Below are 22257 nucleotides of genomic sequence, written 5' to 3'. Positions count from 1 at the left end.
GGCAGGCGGTTCATCAGAAAGAAGGACAGCCTCACTTCGGACTTTAAATCTGCTTGTATCTGTCCCACAGTGTGGCCTCTGAACGTAGATAAGGCCAGTAGCCTTCCCAAGCTCTGTGGCTCCCGACAGTGAATGCCTTTGCATTCACAAAATGTTTCGGTAGAACGTTTCCTAGGGGATCTCTCCAACTTATCCGGAATTGTACAGTTGAAGGATTTTATCCTTCCCGAGCTATTAATACATTACTTTTTGTTGTCACAGTGCCCAAGCTCTGAGTTAATAGGTCCCATGCCAGTGTGTGACAGGGGAGACTAGATAGGCTTCTTCCACTGAGAATGTTGGTCTTCGATGTAGGAACAAGGTGGGAAATTTTCCTATTGCGACAAACTCTTCCCAATCTTCATTCAGTTCAAGTTGAAGTTTTAACTAGCAAATGAGGTTTAGAACCTGTGGGCTAAGTGTCAGAATTTTTCTGAGGTCACTCAGGCAGTTTATCTCCATGCTGTAAGTTCCCTCAGCAAATCGCTTCCCCCGAGACTGGGAAACCGAGGCCCACCGGCCATGTAGTAGGGGCAGAAACTCTGCCTCGATATTCCTCAGTGTTCTCTGTTGTGAATATATGTGCTCTGAACTCAGTGTGCTGTGTTTTACTTGAGCCGGGCCTTGCCTATGTGGAGGTAACTGCCCATCTAAGGAAATAAGACTTAAGACCCAGGAGAGCGGACAGTCCCATACTGTGTGTTTCAAAAAAAAAGTCACAGAGGCCAACATCAGTAAAAAGAGAAGGGGATAAACAGAGGAGTGGTAGCTGACATTTTTGAGCCTCTACCAAGTTCTGAGCTCTAATTAATATGTCATCTTGCTCTTCCTGGGATGGGCCGGTCATCTCCTGTTTGTATATGAGGAATTGGAGGTACAGGGAGGTTGAGTAATTTTCTCCAAGGTAGCACTGCTGGGATTTAAATCCAGGTCAGTCCAGCTCCAAATCCCACACTCTTTCACCACACCTGGTGCCTCTTGGCCTTTTGGAAGTGGTGATACCTGAGCCAGGCTTTGGGGCATGGATGGAGTAACATGGCAGTCAGCGCCATGGCGGTCAGCACCAGGAGCATGACATAAAGGCCGGGAAGTCAGAGTTGCTGTTTGGTCTTCCCGGGATGAGTCAGGAAACTGGCTTAATTAGAGCAGGATTCAGTGTGAGGCAACAGTGGGAAACAAAAGACCGTGGGTGGGGAGGGTTAGAAATGAATAGTTCCTGGCTCCTAGGATTGTTTGACAGTGAAACATGTATGCTTTGTACCTATAACGTGCTTCCAGATCAAAGCATTGGTGCTGTGATGGGAACTGTATTCTAGGAGGGTGTCTCAGGTCACCTGGGAGAGAGCAGGCCGGTCTGTATTAGTTCTGAACCTAGACCTCTTGGTCAAAGTTACAGAAAAGCAGGTCCTGGTTTTTAGCAGAACTTTCTAATCAAGCTATTGGCTCTAACGGTGACCTTGAGCTGGATTAAAAGCAACATGCTCCCCATCACTATCCAGAGACCACCTCTCAGGGCTGGTACTGGAGCGATCCCATCATTGGTTGGAAGAGGTATTCAGTTTCCAGACCTTAATCAAATGAAAACAGAGACTGGCAGCCCGCTTGAAACACAGGCAGACGCAGAGCTGCCCCGGATGGAGCAGGAGAGAGGGCCCGCCTGCCTGCCTGCTTGGGGCTGCTGCCTCCTTCCGCTCTTGGTGGCTCTTGGGGGTACGACTCAGAGCTCAGCCCGGAGGCTCGGTGGCTGAGTAAACTCGCGGGATGATGTGAAACGAGGCTTGGTTGAGTTCCTTGGGTAAGAGCCGTGCACAGTGGAGTTGATGTTTAAGGGGAGGAGGTCTTTCTCATGGCGGTAGGACGGAACGGAGGGGCAGAGAGCGCAGTGCAAGTGTAGATGAAGTTGGGGGCCCTCGGAATGCAGACGGGGAGATGTCGGAGAGGATGCGGAGGGTGTAGACAGCAGCAGATCAAAGTTTCAAGCCTTATAGAAGGGACAGGTGGGGCTGGAGCATGTTTTGTGGAGGAGGACCTGAGTTTAACTTGGAACGTGTTGAGTGTGAATGACAGTGGGATCTCACGGGCCCAGAGTTCGGGTAGGTGTGGGGCGGCGGGTGTGCGGTCAGGTACTCAGGAATGACCCCGGGGGCCTTGACAGTAGAAAAAGAAGAAGAGAAGCTGTATGAGAAGAACACGAGCCTCAAGGACAAGATAAAAAGGTAAAGGAGAGAAGTTAAAGGGAGGTTTGGAAGGTTATAATGAGTGTAGGAAGAAGATGAAGACAGTCTAGTTCCAGGGAAGAAAGGGAAGGAAGATGTCGTAGGACTGGGCAGGAGGCGTCAACCTATCTTACTCGTGGCCCCATGGTGAGGAGTGTACAAACCCCCCACCCCACCCCTCCAGGCCACTTTTTACTTTTTTTTTTTTTTTTTTAAAGATTTTTCATTTATTTATTCATTTGACAGACAGAGATCACAAGTAGGCAGAGAGGCAGGCAGAAAGAGAGGGCGAAGCAGGCTCCCCGCTGAGCAGAGAACCTAATGCAGAGCTCAATCCCAGGACCCTGGGATCATGACCTGAGCCGAAAGCAGAGGCTTTAACCCACTGAGCCACCCAGGCGCCCACACTTTTTACTTTTTTTAAGTAGGCTCCATACTGAGCTTGAACTCATGACACTGAGATCAAGACTTGAGCTGAGATCAAGAGTCAGATGCTCAACCGACTGAGCCACGCAGGCGCCCCACCCCCAGGCTACTTTTATGAAGGCCAGCGGGCAGCCTGAAATTTTAGTTAGTAGAGAGCTCTAGAGATCTCCTTCAATTGGGCTGCAGAGAGCCCGGCTTTGCACAGATGAATTAGGGCATCTCTGGCAGCAGGGAACTGGGTTGTAGACAGAAAAGCTCAGACGGCTGCTGTATCTTGCCTCTAGGCAAGGGACATCTAGACAAGGGGCTGTGGCACAGGGATGAGAGTGACTGGACTTGGAGAGGAGGCTGAGTGGCCTTGCTGTCCTCTGACTCGGGCCCACCCCAACCCCCTCCAGCAAGCTCAGCTTTTGAGACTTTAGAGGTCTAAAGACAGCGGCTCCTGCCCTTGGACGCTCTCTCTCTCTCATGCCAGTTTGCTTTTGTCCCAAACCCCTTAAACTGCAGGCCAAAGTTTAGATTCTACACGGAGAAGGAAGGTTCTTGGGCATAAAGATTTGGCAGAGTTAATGCACCACAGAGGGGTCTGAACTTACGCATGGTCTCTGTTTGGTTTTCTCTGGGATGGATTAGAAACCAAAACTAGTTGATACACAGGAGAGCCTATGTCTAAAGCCAGAAAGGGAACAGAAAGGGGTCTGGCTGAGGGCCGGTCAGGCCAGGCCGTGGTATGGCACAGCAGGGGACAGAGCGGGAGCAGGCACCACACAGGACCGGGAGACACGGAACAGAGACCTCTGTGTGCATGTTCCACAGAGAACTGTGTGCCCTTTTTGTAATTTTGAGTTCCTTGCTTAAAAAACAAACAAACAAACAAACAAAAAAACATGTCTAGTTGAGGCCTGAGATCAGTGAAGATCCTTGTTTTGCACCCTGAGTGAAGAACTTTCGGAGAGATGCTGGCTGTTGCCCCTCATGGGACAGTTCACTACTGTCCTTCCGGAGGGCTAGAACCTGCGAGATGGTTTGCACTGGAGACTTTGGAAGCAACAGGGCATTTTTTGAAGCAGGATGGGAGGAATAAAACCTTGTTCAAAATAGTCCAACGCACTCTCCAGTGGTAGAGCGTAGGGTTCCATCAGAGAAGTAGCGCAGGACACAAGGTCGGGGTGAGGTGGGGACAGCGATGTGGAAAATGGTTCTGTCTGAATTTCTGTTGGGATGCACGCGGGGTTCATTAAGGCAGAAAGCTCCTGGAATGGGCTCATGTCGCATGACTGAAGACCTAGCTCAGTTCTTGTATCTCCTTAGGCTAGAAGTAGTGTGATCTTAGAAAATTAATTTAGTCTCTGAGTCATAGTTTTCTCAAGTGGAAAGTGATAGAAGTATCACTTGCCACTAATTAAACGGCAGATCATGTGAAACAGAGGCCTTCAGCTGAGAGTAAGATAATTTAGGTTTTTAAATATATGCAAGTCTGACTGCCTCATGACTTTTATCAGAAACCTACAAGCAGAATGAGTTAAAAAAAAATAAATAACTTTACAACAGAAGGAACCCATACAGATTGGGCACGGGGGGGGGGGGTGGTCTTGCGACAATTCCTTTAGATGTTCTGTACATGGTTCCTTTGGAGCCATCAAGGAAAAAGAAGTAGCAGAATGAAATCTGGAGCATGTCTGGGGGGTGGGGAGAGCCCTGGAATAGGAGCCCCCGGAGGAGGCAGTGAGAGAGGCAGGTGCCATGAGAAGGCGGAGAATTACGGTAACATGGGACAGTCGCGTTGTCAAGAGGGACAGCACAGTCCTTCCCCCCCCTGCTGGATGTCAGTGTGTGGGGTTGGGTGACAGACCTGGAAGACAGGTCCCTGTACTTGAGAGCAGTTTTATTAGCCTCATTTCTTTATGCTTGGGTAGTGGAAAGTGTTAACTTGATAGTAAGCGCCAGGTGCCTGTTTATCTCAATCTTCACGTGGTCCCTGGGAGTGGAGTCCGCTCTGTCCTCAGGTTCCCGCTGTCTGCACAGCCCCGGGAGAGGCTCCAGGAGGCTTCAGTCCGGTCCCGCATCCAGCGCGAGGTGAGGAGCCAGGCTCTGACCCCCGCGTGACAGCAAAGCCTGACAGACGAACAGGCTTGTCACACCAGCCCCGCGGGAGCCTGGAGCTTGAGGCCGAGGCCAGAGGGGCGGCCTCCACCCACCACAGGCTCTAACAGGGGCGTAAGGGGGAGGAGAAGGGATGGAGACTCAAGTCCCAGGCAGGCGGCTTTTGTCCCCAGAAAGGCCTCGCAAAATGGGCACATGCGGGGTGCTGCAGGAGAAAGGGGCAAAGACTCCCCCTGGGGGCTGGGGGGGCTGGCCTGGGTCCTGGGCCCCTCCCCTGCCCTTTGGTGCCTCTTGTCAGTGTGCGTGTGGGAAAGTTCTTAGGACTGAGCTGTGTACTGACGTGATGTCTTCCAAGCTGAAGTTCTTTCTCATGATGGGAGTTTGCCAGGTGGGGACCATCAAGGAGGAAGTGCTTCCTCTCCTTCCTGTGTGGCTTCCCTAGGATTTTGGGGGGCTCATCCCTGATTCCGGGTAGCCCAGAAATGGTAAGGACACCCTGCATGCCTGAGAGATGCCCACCTCTCTGGGTTTTTCAAATCATAGGCATGTCTACCTCTGATGATCTTCTGCTCCCTCTTGTGTTCTTTCTGCTTCCGTTCTCCATCTTGGTTTCCCAAAGGAGCTGTCCTGTGTGGCTTTTTTTTTTTTTTTTTGGTCTGACTCGATTGCTGTCATAGATGCAGATGCAATCTTCCCATGAGGAAAAACTCTTCTCGTCAACGTCCTGAAAGTCCATGTGTACCTCAGGACGGGCTTCCCCAAAGTCCCCCAACCCTCTCAGAGGTGGGAGCGTTCCAGGACACTTGACCGGAAGTGAGAGCTACACTAAGGATGAGGAACTTGTTGCATCATTTCATTAGTATGAACGAATAGCCTCTCAGGCTGTCTGGAACATTCAGACAGTCGAAAGGCATTTGCGGGACGCCATGGCTGTGGAGTTGCCCAGCTAGACTGCACAGGGGGAGGTGGCCTTCTGAGCAGTCTGGCTCGTTACCGACCAGCCCCTCAGTGACGAGTGCTCAGGTGGCCAGTGTCTAGGGCAAACCTTATCTGAGGAGAAGTTATTCACAAAGTCTCCCCGGTTTCTTGCTCTTGGCAATGGTGGAGGCAGACCTTTTCCTCCGAAGTTGTTGTAAAGGAAGCTTCTGGAAGCTTTTCTTCCTTAGAAAGCCAGGAGTTGACCCTTTTGAGCACTCTCTCCCTCCACCTGGAAGCTGGGTACGCGGCTCTTCCCACAGACAGTTGCATAGCCCCGCTGAGCCCCCAGACTGTTGTCTACAGGTGTAAGCCTTTCAGAAAAGCTGAGCGGATGTGCTCCTCGAAGGAAAATGAAAGCAGGGAAATACCTACAGGACATTCCATGCAGAAATGTGCTGCTTTAGCTCTGGGCTGATTGAAATTACCAGGGAATGCGTTCAGGGAATGAACGTGACTGTAGCAGTAAAAAAAAAAAAAAAAAAAAATTAGACAGAGGGTAGAATTTAAGCTAAGAAAAAGGAGGGGAAAGAAAGTGTTCTCAATTCTTTTTTCTTTTCTTCTTCCTAGCAAGAACCAGTTGAGTCATCTTTGGGGCTTAGTAATGGAGTAAGTGATCTTTCTCCTGAGTATGCCGTCCTGACTTCAGCTATAAAAAATGAAGTGGATAGTACGGTGAACATCATAGGTAAACTGTTTTGACATCTCATTTTTTATCTACACCAGCAGCCCCCTGGGGTCTAAAATTTGTAAAACGTGATTTGAAATAACATAGTCAGTGGGAGGAGGTCTTGGAACCATCTCAAAATGTGAAGTTCCAGCCCCCGGATTTCAGGACTGAAGAATAAAGGCCTTTGAGGACCAGATAAAGGAACTTTTGATGGGTCAGCCTCAAGAAAATAGGCCAAGAGTGACTTCCCAGGAGAATCCAGTAGATGAAATGGGTTTCTTCCGCCCTCATGATTAGCGGTTCTCCATCTTTCAGTAAGCAGTCCCATGGACAAAAGTGTTAATTAACTCTTTGTACTCGGGAACAAGGAGAGGGTCCTCTCAGAACCCGGTCCGTGGCACAATCTGCCACAAAGGTAGAGCTCTTCTTTCAAATGAAGGAACCTCGTACAGACACCTGTGGCCCAAATGGCACACTTTAGTTCCACCAAGATTCTTGAGCACCTTCCACACACCAGACAGTGCTAGAAATAGGTTGGGGAACAGGACAAGCCCCATCCCTAGTTCCATGGAAGGAGACAGTAAACACTTATGGCCACAGATGACTACCGCACTAGCATGTGTGGGAAATGCTGCAAAGAAGAGAACAAGGGAGAATATCTGGGGCCAGCGTCAGATGGGAGGCTTCTGGAAGCTTCTGGAAGGAGTGACATTTCCTCTGAAGTGGTGGGTGAGGGGGAGCGCCGGGATGGCCTGGCGTGGATCCCCACATAGGAACCTGCTTGGAGGGCTAAGGAAGTCCAGAGTGGCAGAGTGCGGGTGAGCCTGGGGAGAGGGGCACGAAGGTCTGTCAGAGACGAATGAAGGGTGGGGTCCTGGGGACTTTTCCGGCCATTGGATTTTGTTCCCGAACTGCTGGAGGGTGTGTTTAAAAATTTTTTTTTTTTAATTGAAGTATGAGAGACAGTCAAGTTCACAACTGTTTTACACACACACACACACACACACACACACACTATAGACCCCACCTCTTGGAGGGTTTCAGGCAGGAGGGGGACCAGAGTGAATTTCATCTCAGCCAGATCCCACTGGGCCACGGCGCTGAGTAGATGGTGGAGGCCTTGCGGTGATCTCATCCTCCAGCACCAGCCCCAGAATCCAGAAGCAGGCTTTGTCCTTGGGCACCTTGTGGTTCATGAAACTCTTCTCCATTTTGTAGACTGTCAGGGCTTCTGATGCTGGTAAAACCAGCGAGATCACGCAGAACTAGGAGCGCAAACCTCCTGTCCAGGTGCCTTCACTTCCCGACCCTCAGATGCTACACATGTTAGTCCCTCCTCCCCCTCTTCCCCTGGGTTTTGGAGTTAGGGAGGTAGGGTGGTGTATGTAGGGACTCCCTTGAACGCTGAGGGCTGTGGCAGAGGCAGTGTGAGGGAAGGATGGGAGCCCATGCCTGCCAGTCGGCTTCTCACCCCCCCTGGGGAGTGACCAGCACTCTGGTCTTTGCCTGGAGCTGCTTCAACCCCTCCTGGGTTCTCAATACTCTTCCTGTCCTCAGCAGGCAGCCTCTGGAAAGCCTTGCCCAATGAGCCCTTTATTTAAAAAAAAGAAAGAAAGAAAATATTTGCCAAGACTCCAGGCACTTTTTCTTAAGATTGAGCTCTGTCGAGTGAGCTGGTTGGTTTGGAGCTCTCCTTCAATTATGAGGTGAATTCAGCCTGGTATAAAATGGTGAACAAAAATCACAGTAGTGCAGAGCTTTCTTTACCTTTAAAAAACAAAAGCACAAACCATCTGGTTGAGTCTTTGGCATGTAAATTCTCTGTCAGGTTGATTGTTCCTTGCCCTTTGGTATGATTGCTGCTATGGGGGTTGGTGCTGATTTAATGAGTCCTTACTTCCGGGGCAAAGCCGGAAGCCGGATGCCCAGTTTGGTTAGAAAATCACCTGCTGGATTAATTGAGTCTCTTCCTTGGCCTAATAAAAAAATAATAATGAGGGCAGTAAAAGGAGTTTGAATATCTCTAATTAGCTGGTGGCCCTTACAAAGGTGCATAATAATACAGCAAGTAGATCCATGCAAGTATTTTAAAGAAGGGGATAATTTGTGATCATTGTGAATGGTAGCACTGCCTCCGATTTTTAAACCCTTCCTAGAGCTTTTATGTCCACTCCTGCCGTGACCATTAATTAGCCATCCCAGCCTTTGTGATTTGTGGACCCAGATGAGAACACAGGGATTCTGACTCCCAAGGCCACGGTGGAATTTGAGAGATTCTCTCTCTCAACCTTTTAAAAATGCCTGATTTTAAAAAATGACACCAGTCCTTGCTTTCAGTTCATGCGTCTCTGAGCCCATAGTTCATTCCAGTTTTGTCTTTAGGCCCCAAGAAGGAAGCTTCTGGGTGTTTTTCATTCTGCTTTTATAAGCATATATGTGGGTAAGATTTTGAATTGGGAACTGAAATGAGTGTTTTGTATGGTAGCAGGTTTTCACATGGTCTCTCGGTTCCTAGCGAGGAAAATAGATTGAAAATTAGTAAGTTAAGCTAGCAGAGGCCAGCTGCCTAGTACCTTCTCATTCCAGGCCGGGTGGAGGCTGCTGTGAGTGAATCTTGCAAGTGAACGAAACAGTCGCTGTGAGAGGAGAACTCTCATTTGATGGCTGCTGTGGTTGACTTTTATTTTTGCCACGAATTACACAGCAGAAACACACACACACGGGTGCATGCTTGTGGCTGTTGGTGGGCTGGGCCCTGGTCTTGTCCTTGACAGCTGAACGCACTTTCCGATTTAGCCAGTTGTGCTGGGACCCCAAAAAGGAGCACGGTGTCTCAGCACTTAAGTCTTGTCTTCTAACATTCTGTCTCTCCTGGATGATAAAATGGCCTGGGTGAGCAGGCCCAAAGGCCTAAGCCTGCTTTCCTTTGAAGGGTGGCAGAAAAAAAACAAAACAAAACAGAACAAAACAAAACAAAGCAGAAAAACCTCCTCATTTTTATTTTTACTTTTATTTAGCATTGAATTCTTTTTTGTGTGCAGTGACTTGTGTTTTTAGGAAGCGGAAGACGCCAGCAACATGTTGAATGGTTCTGACGAGACCCTGCTGGCGTCTTGCCCGGGTTAGCAGAGCTGTTGCTAAGCTGGATTGGAAATCATCTCCAGGCCAGGGTAAAAAGTGTGCAGGTGCGGGTGCTTTGTCAGGCTCCCTGGGCAGTGCTTTATAACCCCATTGTGTTCCTTGGTAAAAGGTGACCCCACCCTTCAATAAAGCAGAGATTGCTGGCACGCAGGGAGGCTGTTCAGTACTCCCAAGTCAATCAGGCAATCCTTGGTGACTAGACATATAGCCATTAGGAAATAATGCGATTTGGATTTTGTCTGCCCACAAGTGCACCTTATGGGATGTACATTTTTTGGTAATAGCTCCCAAGTTGGACTGATTTGAAAAGTAAAGATTGAGTAGCTCTTTTAGACAAGCTTAGAAACTCAGGTATAACCAGAGAGGACTTGCAGTTGCAAGAGAACACATTCACAATGTAGAGACCATCTTCGGGTCCCTACGGGGGCCTCGTGCTTGTGACTCAAGGTTGGCAGCCTTGGGTACCAGAATTCGTAATCGTTTGAGGGTGGCCAGAAGTGCTGCTAGGCTATAGAATTGTGTCTTCATCTTTTTCTAGCCCCTTTGTCCACTCTTCTTTTTTGCTATTTTTCCTGGTGCGTACCATTTCAAAAACTCCCATCTACAAGATACAAAATAGCTTGAGGTAGATTTTTAGATGGAAGGTGCCTCCCTCAGCAGGGGGAGGGAGTGAAGGTCTTCCATGCTCCTTCTCAGTGGCCTGTGTGCTATGCCCTGTGCCTTCTTCCGGGAGGGCTGAGCTCTCTGCCCCTGAGGGACAAAGCATCCAATTTTACCAGAACTCCTAGAAAACTCTAAGCAATATGAAACTCCATGTGAGATGTGAAACCCAAACGTCACAATAGACCCAGACCCAGACCCAGAACTGAGAGTGCACCTTATTTTTCTTCAGGGGACTAGACCTGGGGAAGCCTGGTCACAGATGCGGGACTGCACGGGACACTCTCAGTTGCTGTGTGCCAGCATGAGCCTTGGCAGTGGTTTGGTGTTGCTTTTCAACCTTGAGACGTTTTTATTTGCCCAAGAAACCTGCCGTCTTTTTTTTATGAGGCTATATATTTCTCACCCTTTCCTCTCCCTTGCCACCCCCCTCATTTGTAATTAACCATCAGCTCCTTCTGTCTCCCCTCATACTTCCCAAATCCATCCCCTTCCTTCTCTTTTCGATATCACCCCCAGTCACCTTCCCTGTTGCCGGGGCTCTGCTTCCATTTTGCCCCCTCCCCACTCATTCTCCACATGGACAGATTTTTTTTCTTTAATTTGTAATTTTTAAATTAAAAAGAATTTTTTTTAAAGATCTTATTTAGTTATTTGTGAGAGAGAGAGCACAAGCGGGGGGAGGGACAGAGAGAGAGGGTGAGACAGACTCCCTGCTGAGCAGGGAGCCCAACCTCGAAGCTCAGTCCCAGGACTCTGAGATCATGACCTGGGCCAAAGACAGATGCTTAGCTGCTGAGCACCCCCAGGCGCCATGGGATTTTTTTTTTTTAAATTCCAGTCTCACCATGTCACCATTGCCTGCGACGCACAGTCTCTCTTGTGTCCCCAGAGCCCTGCTACCTGGTCCCTGCCGACCCCTTTTATATTTGTTTTTGAACTTGAATTATTCTGAACATTTTGACTTCCATGTGCCTGTCCCTTGAGAAAGCTAGGTGGGTTGTGCGTGTCGTCCTTGTGGAGCGGCCGTGAGGGCTCGTCCACATGACCCAGAAAGACGTGGACATTTGGCAGTTCTGCTGGGAAGTGTAAGCTGCTACCCCAAGAAGTCTCATCCACATCTCTGCTCCCAGCCCATCAACCCTTGAGATGTGTTGATTAACTCAACTGAGATTTTACTGGGACAGATTGTTTGCTTCCCTTTATTACAGTAGCACGCAGCGCTGTTTTCTCGTGGGAGTGAAGAGTGTATATTGCCCCAGTCACACTCTTGCTTTGCCTTGACCTACGGCAGCCTGTTGAGGTGGGCACAGGCTGCAGCTGGGACATCTGGCCCATGCAAGGACAGAGGTCCATTCTCCATTAACCCCATAGTGACCGTCTTTCCCACTGTGGCTCATGGGCATCTAACCCAAATCATGGCTGCGTTTTCTTACAAAAAATAAAATAAAAAGCACACATTAGGAGTCACAAGACATAGTCTCTAGACCTACTCCCACAGTTTTTTCACTTACCACATGACCTTGGGCAAGCTCCCTAGCCTCTCTGAGACTCGATTTCCTGAAATATAAGACAGAAGTAATAATAATACTGATCTTGACCTGATCTTACCTACTTCCCAGGGTTGTTGGGAGCACAAAATGAGCATAGTGGAAAAATCACTGTGTAGTTAGAAGGTGGCCAAATGATATTATGATTATGATATTATCAAAATTATATTGAAATATATTTGAGTAGGGAGGGTAGCCTCGTCTGTGCTGCATCGACAGCACTAATATTAACAGTTTCAATTCTCGAACTTTCGGATAGGATCAAGAAAAAATTTCTCTCCACAGTACCGTGGATAGCCTGATTTTGTATGCCCGCTGATAAGCTTTATGCTGAACCCTACAGCGACCTGGATGACCTTGGCAGTCTGGCTGGCCTCTTGGGCTTCAGCTTTCTTTAGCTATAAAGTGGTAGGACCACCCCACTCCCCTCTTCCAGAGCCCCGTGTCTTCATTTCTAATAGTCTCTGCTCCGAGAGCTTTCTGTGGGGCATGGGCCGGTGACGGCTCTCTCAGGTGGAGGCCCACACTAACTCAGCAATGGTTCATCAAGTCAGAATGGCCTTTTAAGGAACCAAACTGGTGCATCAGAAAGCAGCCATGAATAATATTGTTGCAATTCTTAGCAACTAGGTCCAGATAAAACTGCATTCCTGTGGGTGACTCTTTTCCTGATGGGCTGACCCAATGTGCTGGAGAAGCTCTAGTGGATTCCTAGCCCCTCCAACCATTAGAGAATTTCCTCGGCACCCAGTACTGAGCTGCTGAAAAAGCAATTTCCCTACGGGTTATGAGCCCCGAGTCTCATGAAGGTGAGAGTGGCCAGTTTTTAGCCTCAGATGGGCTTATTAGAAAGGCGGGAGCAGCCCGGTGGGAACTTGCTGAGCCCTTTTGGTTGGGGGAGACCGCCCGGCAGAGCACTGGAGCTGAGCCACAGTCAGAGAGGGTGGAATTTGATTTCTGGTTCTGCCACTTACCGGCCCTCTGACCTTGAACTAAAATTTAACTCTCCACGATGCCCTTCCTCATATCTAGAATGGGGGTGGTTATTGTACCCTCCCTGTGGGGTCGTGGAGCCTTCCAGGTGGGAGGTCAGGGGACAGTGGGAAAGGCAAAGGTAAGTGCTCAGGAAGTGTTTGGTTTTATTACCCTTAATTGTCAGTCAGGGTACTCGGGGGCCCTGCATGGTACCATTTTAAAAAAAAAAATATTTTATTTATTTATTTGAAAGTGGGGGAGATAGAGAGGGCACAAACAGGGGAAGCAGCAGGCAGAGGGAGAAGCAGGCTCCCCACTGAGCCGGGAGCCCGATGCGGGGCTCCATCCCAGGACCCTGGGATCATGACCTGAGCCGAAGGCAGATGCTTAATGACTGAGCCACCCAGGCGCCCCACACGGCGCCCCACACGGTGTCTGTTCTGACTTGGATCACTGTAGCAGATTGCTGATGGCTTGCGACGCGTGTGTCTTTTTGACTGTCAGGAGTCAGTGTTGCTATCTGTATTGTCACTCTGGGCAAAGGCTGGTGGTTCAGGAAACTCATGAGAGAGAGAGATCGGTCAGATGATCAGAGCTAGTGCCTACAGAGCATCCAGAGAGCATCTCAGATGCTGGCAAGTCCTTGCTTCTTTGGGCTTGCCGCTTGTGAGTTGGGCCCCCATGATGTTCAGATGTTACACGAAATAGACTAAAATGAACCCCTTTCAGTGTACTGTTCTGTGAATTTTGACAGAAGCACTCAGTTGTGTAACCACCCCTATGTTCAAGACCCAGGACATTTGATCACCTCCCCCTCGAAACATTTCCTCCTCTTTTGCCCAGTTTCTGGCTACTATGTGGCCCCCTCTGTTTCCATCACTTCCTTTAGGTTCTGAAAAGCCCCCTTGCCGGAAGTCGTGAAATTCACTAGGAAGCTTTCATTGTTACACGTGTCTTCATGTGGCCGTGACCTCCCGCGGGATTTGGGCTCTGGTCGGTCTGTTTAGCAGAGCTTCATGGGCTGCTTGAGGCAGAGACCATGAGCCTGTGCTGGGACTTGGTACAGAAGGTTCTAATCCTGCTTTTCAACTCTCTCAGGAGCCGAGGCTTGGTTGGGAGATGAAGCACACAAATAAAAAGTTACAGGAAGAGATACAGTATTACCTTGAGATGAGGCAGAAAGTCAAGAAGTAGAACAAGGTTGTGTCATGCTGTAGTTTCAGCTGAGCACTGGGGACAGTGAGGGAGAGGCGCTCTGGAAGGAGAAGTCCTTCTGTTCTGGGGTGGTCAGGAGAAGGCTCCAGAAAGCAGAGGCATTCTGAACACTGCCTTTGCTCACCCCCCTCTTCCAGCCCATGTGCTCCTGCCTCAGTGAAACCTCTGAGTCTTCAGACTGGAAAAAAATACTCCACTTTCTCAACTCTTTTCATATGGTCTCTCCCTGGCCGCCTTCCCTTCTGCTTCTTTTCACAACTGTCCTAAACTTAACTTCTGGAGCATTCTGTGCTGGCCCAGAGCCCCACCAGAGTTCTCACAAACCAGGCCCTTGACTGGGTTGATGGTGCTCTGCCCCTCCTCATACTTGACAACAATGTCCCTCACAAAGTAGGTGCTCAGTAAATCTTCTGTGAGTTGAAAGACTGGCTGAGTTGGGCACTGTGAGGAGAAGCAGCGAGGGAGAGACTTCCTGGTCAGAGCAAGGGGCTGTGAGGATAGGAAGACACTTGAGTTGCTGCCGTTATGTGTGCTCCCGGCTCGCTTGCGGTCTACTTGGAATGACAGGGCAAAAGAGAAGTGAATTTTACAGGGTTGCAAGTGAGAGCGGCTTTGATTTAAATCGAGTTTATAGAAGACCTCAGTCGCCTCAGTGGGCAGTGACTATCTGTCGCTTGTCGCCAAGCCCTCCTCAGACACATGCATGCACACCCTGTTTGCTTTCTATCCACCAGCTGCTTTTAGCCACTTGGGAATTCTTGTTTTCCTGCCATTTTATCTTCCAGGGGAGAAGAGGCAGAAGAAACTTGAGAGAGGTCAGTGTCTGCACTCAGTCTGGGTCTGGTGAACAGCATAACTGATGGTCTTCGTGTTCAAGTAGGATAGGTTAAGGGATAAAATAAGAATTTGGGAGACTGGGATGCCTAGGTGGCTCAGTTGGTTGGACAACCGCCTTCGGCTCAGGTCATGATCCCGGAGTCCTGGGATCGAGTCCCGCATTGGGCTCCCCGCACCGCGGGGAGTCTGCTTCTCTCTCTGACCTTCTCCTTGCTCATGCTCTCTCTCACTGTCTCTCCCAAATAAATACAAATAAAATCTTTAAAAAAAAAAAGAATTTGGGGACTACTTGCCGCTTATAACCTGCCTGCCTTTTCTTTAGTTGTATTCCCCCCCTGCCCAGGAGAACCTGAACAACACTCCATTTCCCTTCCTCTCTGAGGAGGTGCTGCGGCTCCGTGGACAGTTAGCACGTCCCCACATCTCCTTCCCCCAGCCTCTTGGGTGCCTCCCCTCTCTTCATTCCAGAACCCGAGAATTCTCACTCCCCTCTCAAGGCTTCTCTGAATAGAATCAGGTCATGTTCTCTTTACCTCGTGCTAGTCATTTCATCTCTCTCCAAAAAGCAATTAAAACAGGAACTCATTTATAAACAAAAATACTGGAGCAATTAAAATACTGAGTGGTTAAGACAAGAACTTGTCCACGATGGCAGACTTCTGAAGAAGATAGGGACGTGGTGGCCTTTTAGCCTAACCTGATGGTCAAGAAAGCGGGAGGGAAAAGGAGCTCTGCTCAGAACCTGAGCTGTGTGACTTTGGGGGAGTTAATCTACCTCTCTGTGCCCAAGCTTTTTCACTGATAAAAGGATTAGGATGGCTTGCCTGTCATTCCCTGGGGGCGGGGGGGGTATGTTTAAATAACTTACACAGGCCTGAGTAAAACATTGATTATGGTGGCCAAGTATTTTGAGGCCCTTGGGGAAACATTGTGATTGCTTTGTTGTTTCCATTTGTTTATCGATGCCAGTTTTCAAGGATACCTCATTCAATCAGTTGCCAACGAGGTATAAGGTCAGTTCTATTTAAAAGTAGGGGAGGGCATTAAGGGCTTTCAGATGAACACAACAGTGAGATACCACTACGGTGAAAACTCCGAGAGGTTTCAGAGTGGCCAAAGTAGGAAAATAGTGACCACACCAAAAGCTGGTGAGAATGTGCATGACTCGGGTCATCCTTACGTTGCCGGGGATGTGAACAGTGTAGCCACACCAAGCAGTAGTCTGGCGGTTTCTTATAAAAGGAAACGTGAAGTTACCATGTGATCCAGCACTCTTGGGCCTTGATCCCAGAGAAACGGAAACTTACATTTATACAAAACCCATACACCCATGTTCTTGGCAGCCTTATTTGTAATAGCCAAAGAATGGAAATGACCCGGAAGACCATCAGTGAGCTGACTAGTTAAACAGACTGTGGTATATCCACACTGGGGAATATTACACAGTCGTGGAAAGGAACCAACTATTAATATGCACTGACCTGCGGCAGGGTTGAATTTCCAGTGAATTAGGCAGAGTGAAAAAAGCTGCTCTCTCAAGGTTACTGGGTGAGCTTGTTTATGAAACATCCTTGAAAGGACAAAAATTATGGAACTGGAACATGAGTGGATGTCAGGGGTTGGAGACGGTGGGGAGGAGAGGCCGACAGAAGGTGGGGATAGGTGATGCTTGTGATGATGGATCTTTTTTGTAATTTGACTGTGCTGGTGAACACATGAGATGACATATGTGATCAAATGGCATAAAACTACACACACACACACACACACAAACACACACACACACAGGATTACGAGTGAGACTGGGCAAATCTGAACAAAATGTGTAGAATGTTACCAGTGTCAGTACCCTGATGCTGCGCTAGAGTTTTCCAAGATGTTTCCATTGGAGGAGACTGGATGAAGGGCACCCAGGATCTGTCTCTATGATTTCTTCCAGCTGTATGTGAATCTACAATGAACTAAACGACTAAAAAGTTTAATTAACAAAAAGTTGAGGCAGGATTCAGAAGCTGGTGGTGGGAATTCATCTTCTCAGTGTCCTAGTTAGCGGGTGTGAGGCTCGCGCAAGCATTCTGGCCCATCGTCTGGTATTTCCTCCCCTGGTTACGTTGCCTGGAGGATAGGAAAGGGCTGGGAGCACGAGCAGAGCCCCCACAGCTTGAAATGATACAATGGAGTGCATTCTGGTGGTCCTTTCTCCTTAGTAAGATTTGATTTTGTCTCTCTGGACCCAGGACCTGGCACACAGCAGCTTCCTTTGGAGCAAGAGCAGAGGACAGAAATGGGTCAAGTTCAAAGCACTGTCTGTCTGGACTTAGGGCTAGTTCTGGGTGCAATCCCTGGTCCTGCAGGCTTGGCTATGACTGGATTGAGTTTGGGACATTGCCACATGTAAGCACCATGGGCCAGCATGCTGGGAATGGCCCCGGGGAGCCAGATTCCTGGCAAAGCTGTTTCTCCGGAGATATTAACACAAAGCTAAGGCTGGGTTCTTCAGTTTCATGGCCGATGATGTATGGTGACTGAGAATTTGATTCCTGACTCTTCAACTCTTTGGGGAAAGGTTGTCTTTCTTGAGAGGGCCTGCTGTTGTGGGGAGTCAGGCATCAGTGCATTATGGCTGTCTTGTCTTTGAAGTTGTAGGACAGTCACACCTGGACAGCAACATCGAGGATCAAGAGATTGTCGCTAATCCTCCGGACATCTGCCAGGTTGTAGAGGTGACCACCGAGAGTGACGAACAGCCGGTCAGCATGAGTGAGCTCTACCCTCTGCAGATTTCCCCCGTGTCTTCCTATGCAGGTAAGAGGGTCAGAGGGAACCTTTAGAGCTGAGCAAGGTTCAGGGGTGTGGTGCAGCCCCTCCCGTGGGGCCAACCACTTTACCACACAGCAAAAAACCTTTCCTCCATCCTGCGAATTATTCTTGTTTTATTTTCTCCATGAACATCTTCTTGGGTACTTGTGTTCTCAGAAGACTATGGGCACAGCATTTCTTGACTCGATCACTCATAACATTTTCATGCAAGACTAACAATTTTTCTTTGGAGAAGTAGTTCATCGATGTCTGTTTTATTTGCATAAATTATCAGAAATCCAGAAGGGTGTTTTCAGTGGAATCTGAGTCGGACCAAGCTGGATAGAACCTCAAAGAGCTCCTTCAAATTTTTGGAAGTGAAGGCAGGTGTCCTAGGGTCACGTGGCCAGTGAGTGTTTGGGTCAGGACTTGAACTCAGCCTTGAGACCCAGAGCCTCATTCCATTCCACCGTGTTTACTAGTTCCCACTTATTTTCCCCTTCTCTTTCAATTCAGTGCAGCTTCTCATCAGGCCAGGTGCCTGGGCCCGGCTCTGATTCCCTGGGGAAGGACCACATAATGACCAGGAATCGACTCAGGCAGTCCTAGGATTAGAACTGAATTCAGGCGGCTCTTGCATCTTCGCAGAACAAAGTGGTAGCTCCCTAGTCTACCACCATTACGTCATCTTACGCTCTCCCACAATCTCCACTTCATTTTCTGGGGACTCGGTTATAATTAGAAATATAAATTCTGAGTCAGTGTTACTGCTTGCAAACATTAAAAATAGAAAACAGAGGCCCTGTACCGAGGAACTGTAGTCCGCTCTTGTACACGTTCAGGAATCTTCCCAGTGTCCATTACGTGCCTCCAGACAGTGTCGTTTAGTTTGGGTGCCCCTCCGGTGGCTGGCACACAGTCAGTATTAGAATTAGTTTGCTTCAAATGACAGGGTCTTCATGAATTGTCAACCACTGACCAAACCTTCAATTTTCTGAACACCAACTTTATGTATTTTTAGCTGATTTTTTAAAAATTGCGGTTAAATGGACATAGCCCAGAATTTGCCATTTTTGCTATTTTTAAGGGTACATTTTGGTGGCAGTAAGTGCACTCGCCTTGTTGTGCAACCATGACCACCATCCGGCTCCAGAACTTTCTCATCTTACACAACTAAAGCTCTGTCCCCGTGAAACACCAATTCCCTCTTCTCTCCTCCCCCTACCCCTGGCAATGCCCCACTCTGCTTTCTGCCTCCATGAATCTGCTACTCTGGGTAGGTCATGGAAGTGGAATCATACCATGCTTGTCCTTTGGTGATGGGCTGATTCCGCCTAAGGTCGTCAAGATCCTGACTTTCTTCTATGCCTAGAACGTAGAAGGAACGTGAGAGCGACTCTTGGCTACAGGAAGCCTATAATCTGTCAAAGAGGATAAGCTGGTCACAGGTTGTTTCATCATCACATTTTGAGCCCCTACCTGTTTGAGATCCTTGATGGTCTTTGCCAAGATATAAACTCCTATTTGCTGCAGGGTTATGGTGCCCTGGGAGCTGTGCCCCATCAGCCTAGGTACCATTGTTAGTCCCTCTTTAAAAATCAGGGAGCTAAGGCCAGTGTGGGTAAGGCAGCATGTCCGGAGAAGAACATGTCGCTGGTACCAGAAGCCTGTGCTCAACCCTTCCCCAGTAACCCTTCCCCAGACACGTGCCCAGGGCTCTGTGGTGCAGAACGCATCCTCGTCCCCCATCTTCAGGACCCACCAAAGGGGCCAGAGTAGCATGTTTATGCCTTCGTTTTACAGTTGAGCTAACACTAGGCTATTTTGCTTACTTTGCACAGCTATGGCTGGAAACGTGTGACTTTCTCCTCCATGGTGCCGCTGTGGGCATTATTCCAACCCATGTGGCTGTTTCAAATTTTTGCAAGGGTTGGAGCTTCAGAACCAACTTCTCTGTGTATCTGTTACAGCCTTCCTGAAGCCTTCTGGAGGCTTCTGCAAAGACGTCGTCTTGCTGTTCTGCCCTCAGTGGCATTTTGCCTCAGCAGAAGAATCCCAGGAACAGCTGAGCCGTGCAGAGAGAGATGAAAATTTCATTACCCTTTTCAGGACATTTGCATAGATTAGAAAAGAAGGATTGCAGTGCCAGCCTGGCAGGCAGCAGGAGTTTTGTCGGAGGCTGGCTCTTCAGTCTGGCCTTTAGTTCTCTCCCTTGTTTTCATTGTCTGAATTCTCCAGAACCTTCTGGAGTGAGGCGTATTGGTAGGAGCCAAGATGTTTCATCGCTGCTGCTTTTCCAGAGCTTACAGACCTGGAGTTTACCTGTTAGGGACCATGGCCGGTTGAGATCTTTTGGTCGAGGAACTTTATAGCATTGTGCTAGGAAAGGCAGCTTTTGGGTTGTCATTCACCCCTCTTACTGCTTGTCTGTTTTTTTGTTTTTGTTTTTTGTTTTATGTTGTTGTTGCTTGGTTTTTGGTTTGTTGTTTTGTTGTTGTTTTGGGGTATTTTTTGGGTTATGATAAGTTTCCTTTGTTGGGGCTGAAATTCAACTGAATTTCAACTTCCTCTCACCATTTCATTCACTTGCTTCGAAAACTGGTATTTGGAGGCTGTTGTTTGCGAATTTTTTTTTTTTTAATCCTCCCTGATCACTGAAGTATGATCCAGTGGTATTACAAAACCACAGTCTGTTTTGCAAGTCCATCTTCTCTATGGTCTAAGTGGTGAGCAAGGAAAGAGGCGGTTTCCCTGAGCGGAGGTGCTTGCATGGGATGTTTGAAGACAATATAAGATTCTCATTGGATGATTAGAACTTTCATGCCAAGAGATATCCCAGAGCCCAGCCTTGGGAAACTCCGGAGGATAGCCATTTTCTATTTCAAGGTCTTCTGCATAGTGGTCTCTTGCCTGATGTGTGTATGACCCCAAGATTTTACTAGATTATTGATGGTTTAATAAAAGAAACCCCAAGGAGGATTTTTATGGAGGACTGGGTGAGGGGATGGGGAAGAAAGCATAGTAGAAAGGATTAATTGGTTGTCACTGAGGGAGTGGAGATTGCCTCTTGACCAGCAATTAGCAATGAAGACTTTGAGTCCCCATGGAAACCAGAGAAACCTTGCCTTTTAATGAGTGGGGCAAAGGTAAAAGTGCTCTGAAACGAAGAAACCTCTGATTTGGACCTTTTGATTGAACTTTCTAGTGAGCTGAGGAAAAGGACCGAGGGAGAGGAATCCTTGCCAATCTTACTTGTAAAACTTGTTGAACAGGAGCCTTCCAGAAAATGTACCAGGATGTCAAAAATGCAAAAAAGGCTTTCGCACTAAGCCTCCTGTCTCCCTCCCCAGAATGTTCCTGAGGTGGTTGAACAGTCAAAATGGGGCTGAAGGGGCGTGTGAAGTGAAGACTAGTGTCTCCCAGAACCGCAGCTCTGGAAGAAGGGCCTCTGAGATCAGCCCGTCCCGGGGTTGACCCCCTTCCCTCTCACCAGTCACTTTCAGGGACACTGGGGCCACAGTGTTAAAACGGAGCTACTCGTGTACCTGTGATAGGTACTCAACATACCTGCTTTTCCGCTTAGTCATGCCACACTACAGAAGCAACTGCAGTTTCTTTTTATTCCATTGTATTCACTACCAATTAAAAAAAAAAAAAACCAGATCTAAACTCTTCAAAAGGGAAAATGAAATAATAGTGCACGCTGATACTTGTCCGTGGCCTTGACTTGGACGCAGCAGCTGCCGTGCACCCACGTGCAGTATAGGAATGGGTGTTGAGAACAGCAACAGTGAAGGAGAAGCAGAGAAACAGAGGAACACGGGTCTGTGCGTGCCCAGCAAAGCCCCGGGAGCCAGTGGTGTCGGGGCAGCTGAGAGAGCCAGGCTTACTCCAGAGAGAAGGCTCTGGAGTCCTCAGGCTGGAGCTTGAGGCATCTCGTGCTCCTGGGGGAAAGGCACGCAGGACCATGGTTATAAGCAATGAAAGCTGGAAATCTCAGCTTGCTAATATGGAGAGCCTTCAGAGTCACTCCAAAAGCAGGTGATCTTAATTTGGAAGGCACGCTCTTGACGAACATTTACATTAGCCGAAAATGTCAGTTCAGAACATGGATGTCTTTTTTTGTCACAGACTGGTTCCCTGAAGCTTTGAAAACTGGATCCTTAAGGGCAGTAAGCATGCCGGTCATGTTTGTGGTCTCTGTGGGGTCTTACCAAGGAGTCTGCCCAGGCTCTGCCTTCCACCTCCTCCCGCAGCTGGGATTGGGGCTGGGGCTGGGGCTGGATCCCAGAACCTTGGTGGGAATTGCTCATTTCCATGGATTTCCAGCTGTCCCTGCCCCCCCCCCACCAGGTCTGTTGGCGTCTGTTTGTTTGTTGCTATTCAAAGGGGGAAAAGGACCAGAAGATGACGGTATTTACGGAAGGTCATTAGGAGCAAAGAGGGTCTAGACATGTATGGGAGGAAGAGGAACCCTGGCTTCAGGGCACAGAGAGAGCTAAGCATAAAAATGGAAAGGGGATCTTGAAATTTCAGCCGGGGTGGCAGGACCGCAGCGGGAAGCGGAGCTGTTGTGTTCTGTGCCCGGGGCCCTGGAGTCGGACGTGCAGTTTTGTTTTCTGTCCTCCGTGCTGACTCAGGCCACAGCTTT

At 48.6% G+C, this 22257-nt stretch overlaps 1 protein-coding gene across 5 annotated transcripts in view; it reads left to right on the top strand.

Annotated features, from left to right (window-relative positions):
- Positions 1–22257, top strand: part of IRF2 (interferon regulatory factor 2) — an 81869-nt gene that overhangs the window by 54629 nt on the left and 4983 nt on the right. For 4 of the 5 annotated variants that reach the window (XM_045069451.1, XM_045069452.1, XM_045069449.1 and 1 more), the window contains exons 6-8: positions 6330–6447; positions 14756–14785; positions 17448–17612. In XM_045069451.1, coding sequence (XP_044925386.1) covers positions 6330–6447; positions 14756–14785; positions 17448–17612 — 313 coding nt within the window. The remainder of the gene's footprint in view (positions 1–6329; positions 6448–14755; positions 14786–17447; positions 17613–22257) is intronic. The other variant, XM_045069448.1, reaches the window with a different exon arrangement.

This window comes from Mustela putorius, unplaced genomic scaffold, assembly GCF_011764305.1.
Source record: "Mustela putorius furo isolate JIRA1106 unplaced genomic scaffold, ASM1176430v1.1 tig00003932_pilon_pilon_pilon:0A:0A, whole genome shotgun sequence".
NCBI lineage: Eukaryota > Metazoa > Chordata > Mammalia > Carnivora > Mustelidae > Mustela > Mustela putorius.
The sequence above is the reverse complement of the archived record's forward strand: the minus strand, read 5'-3'. Positions and strand labels throughout refer to the sequence as shown.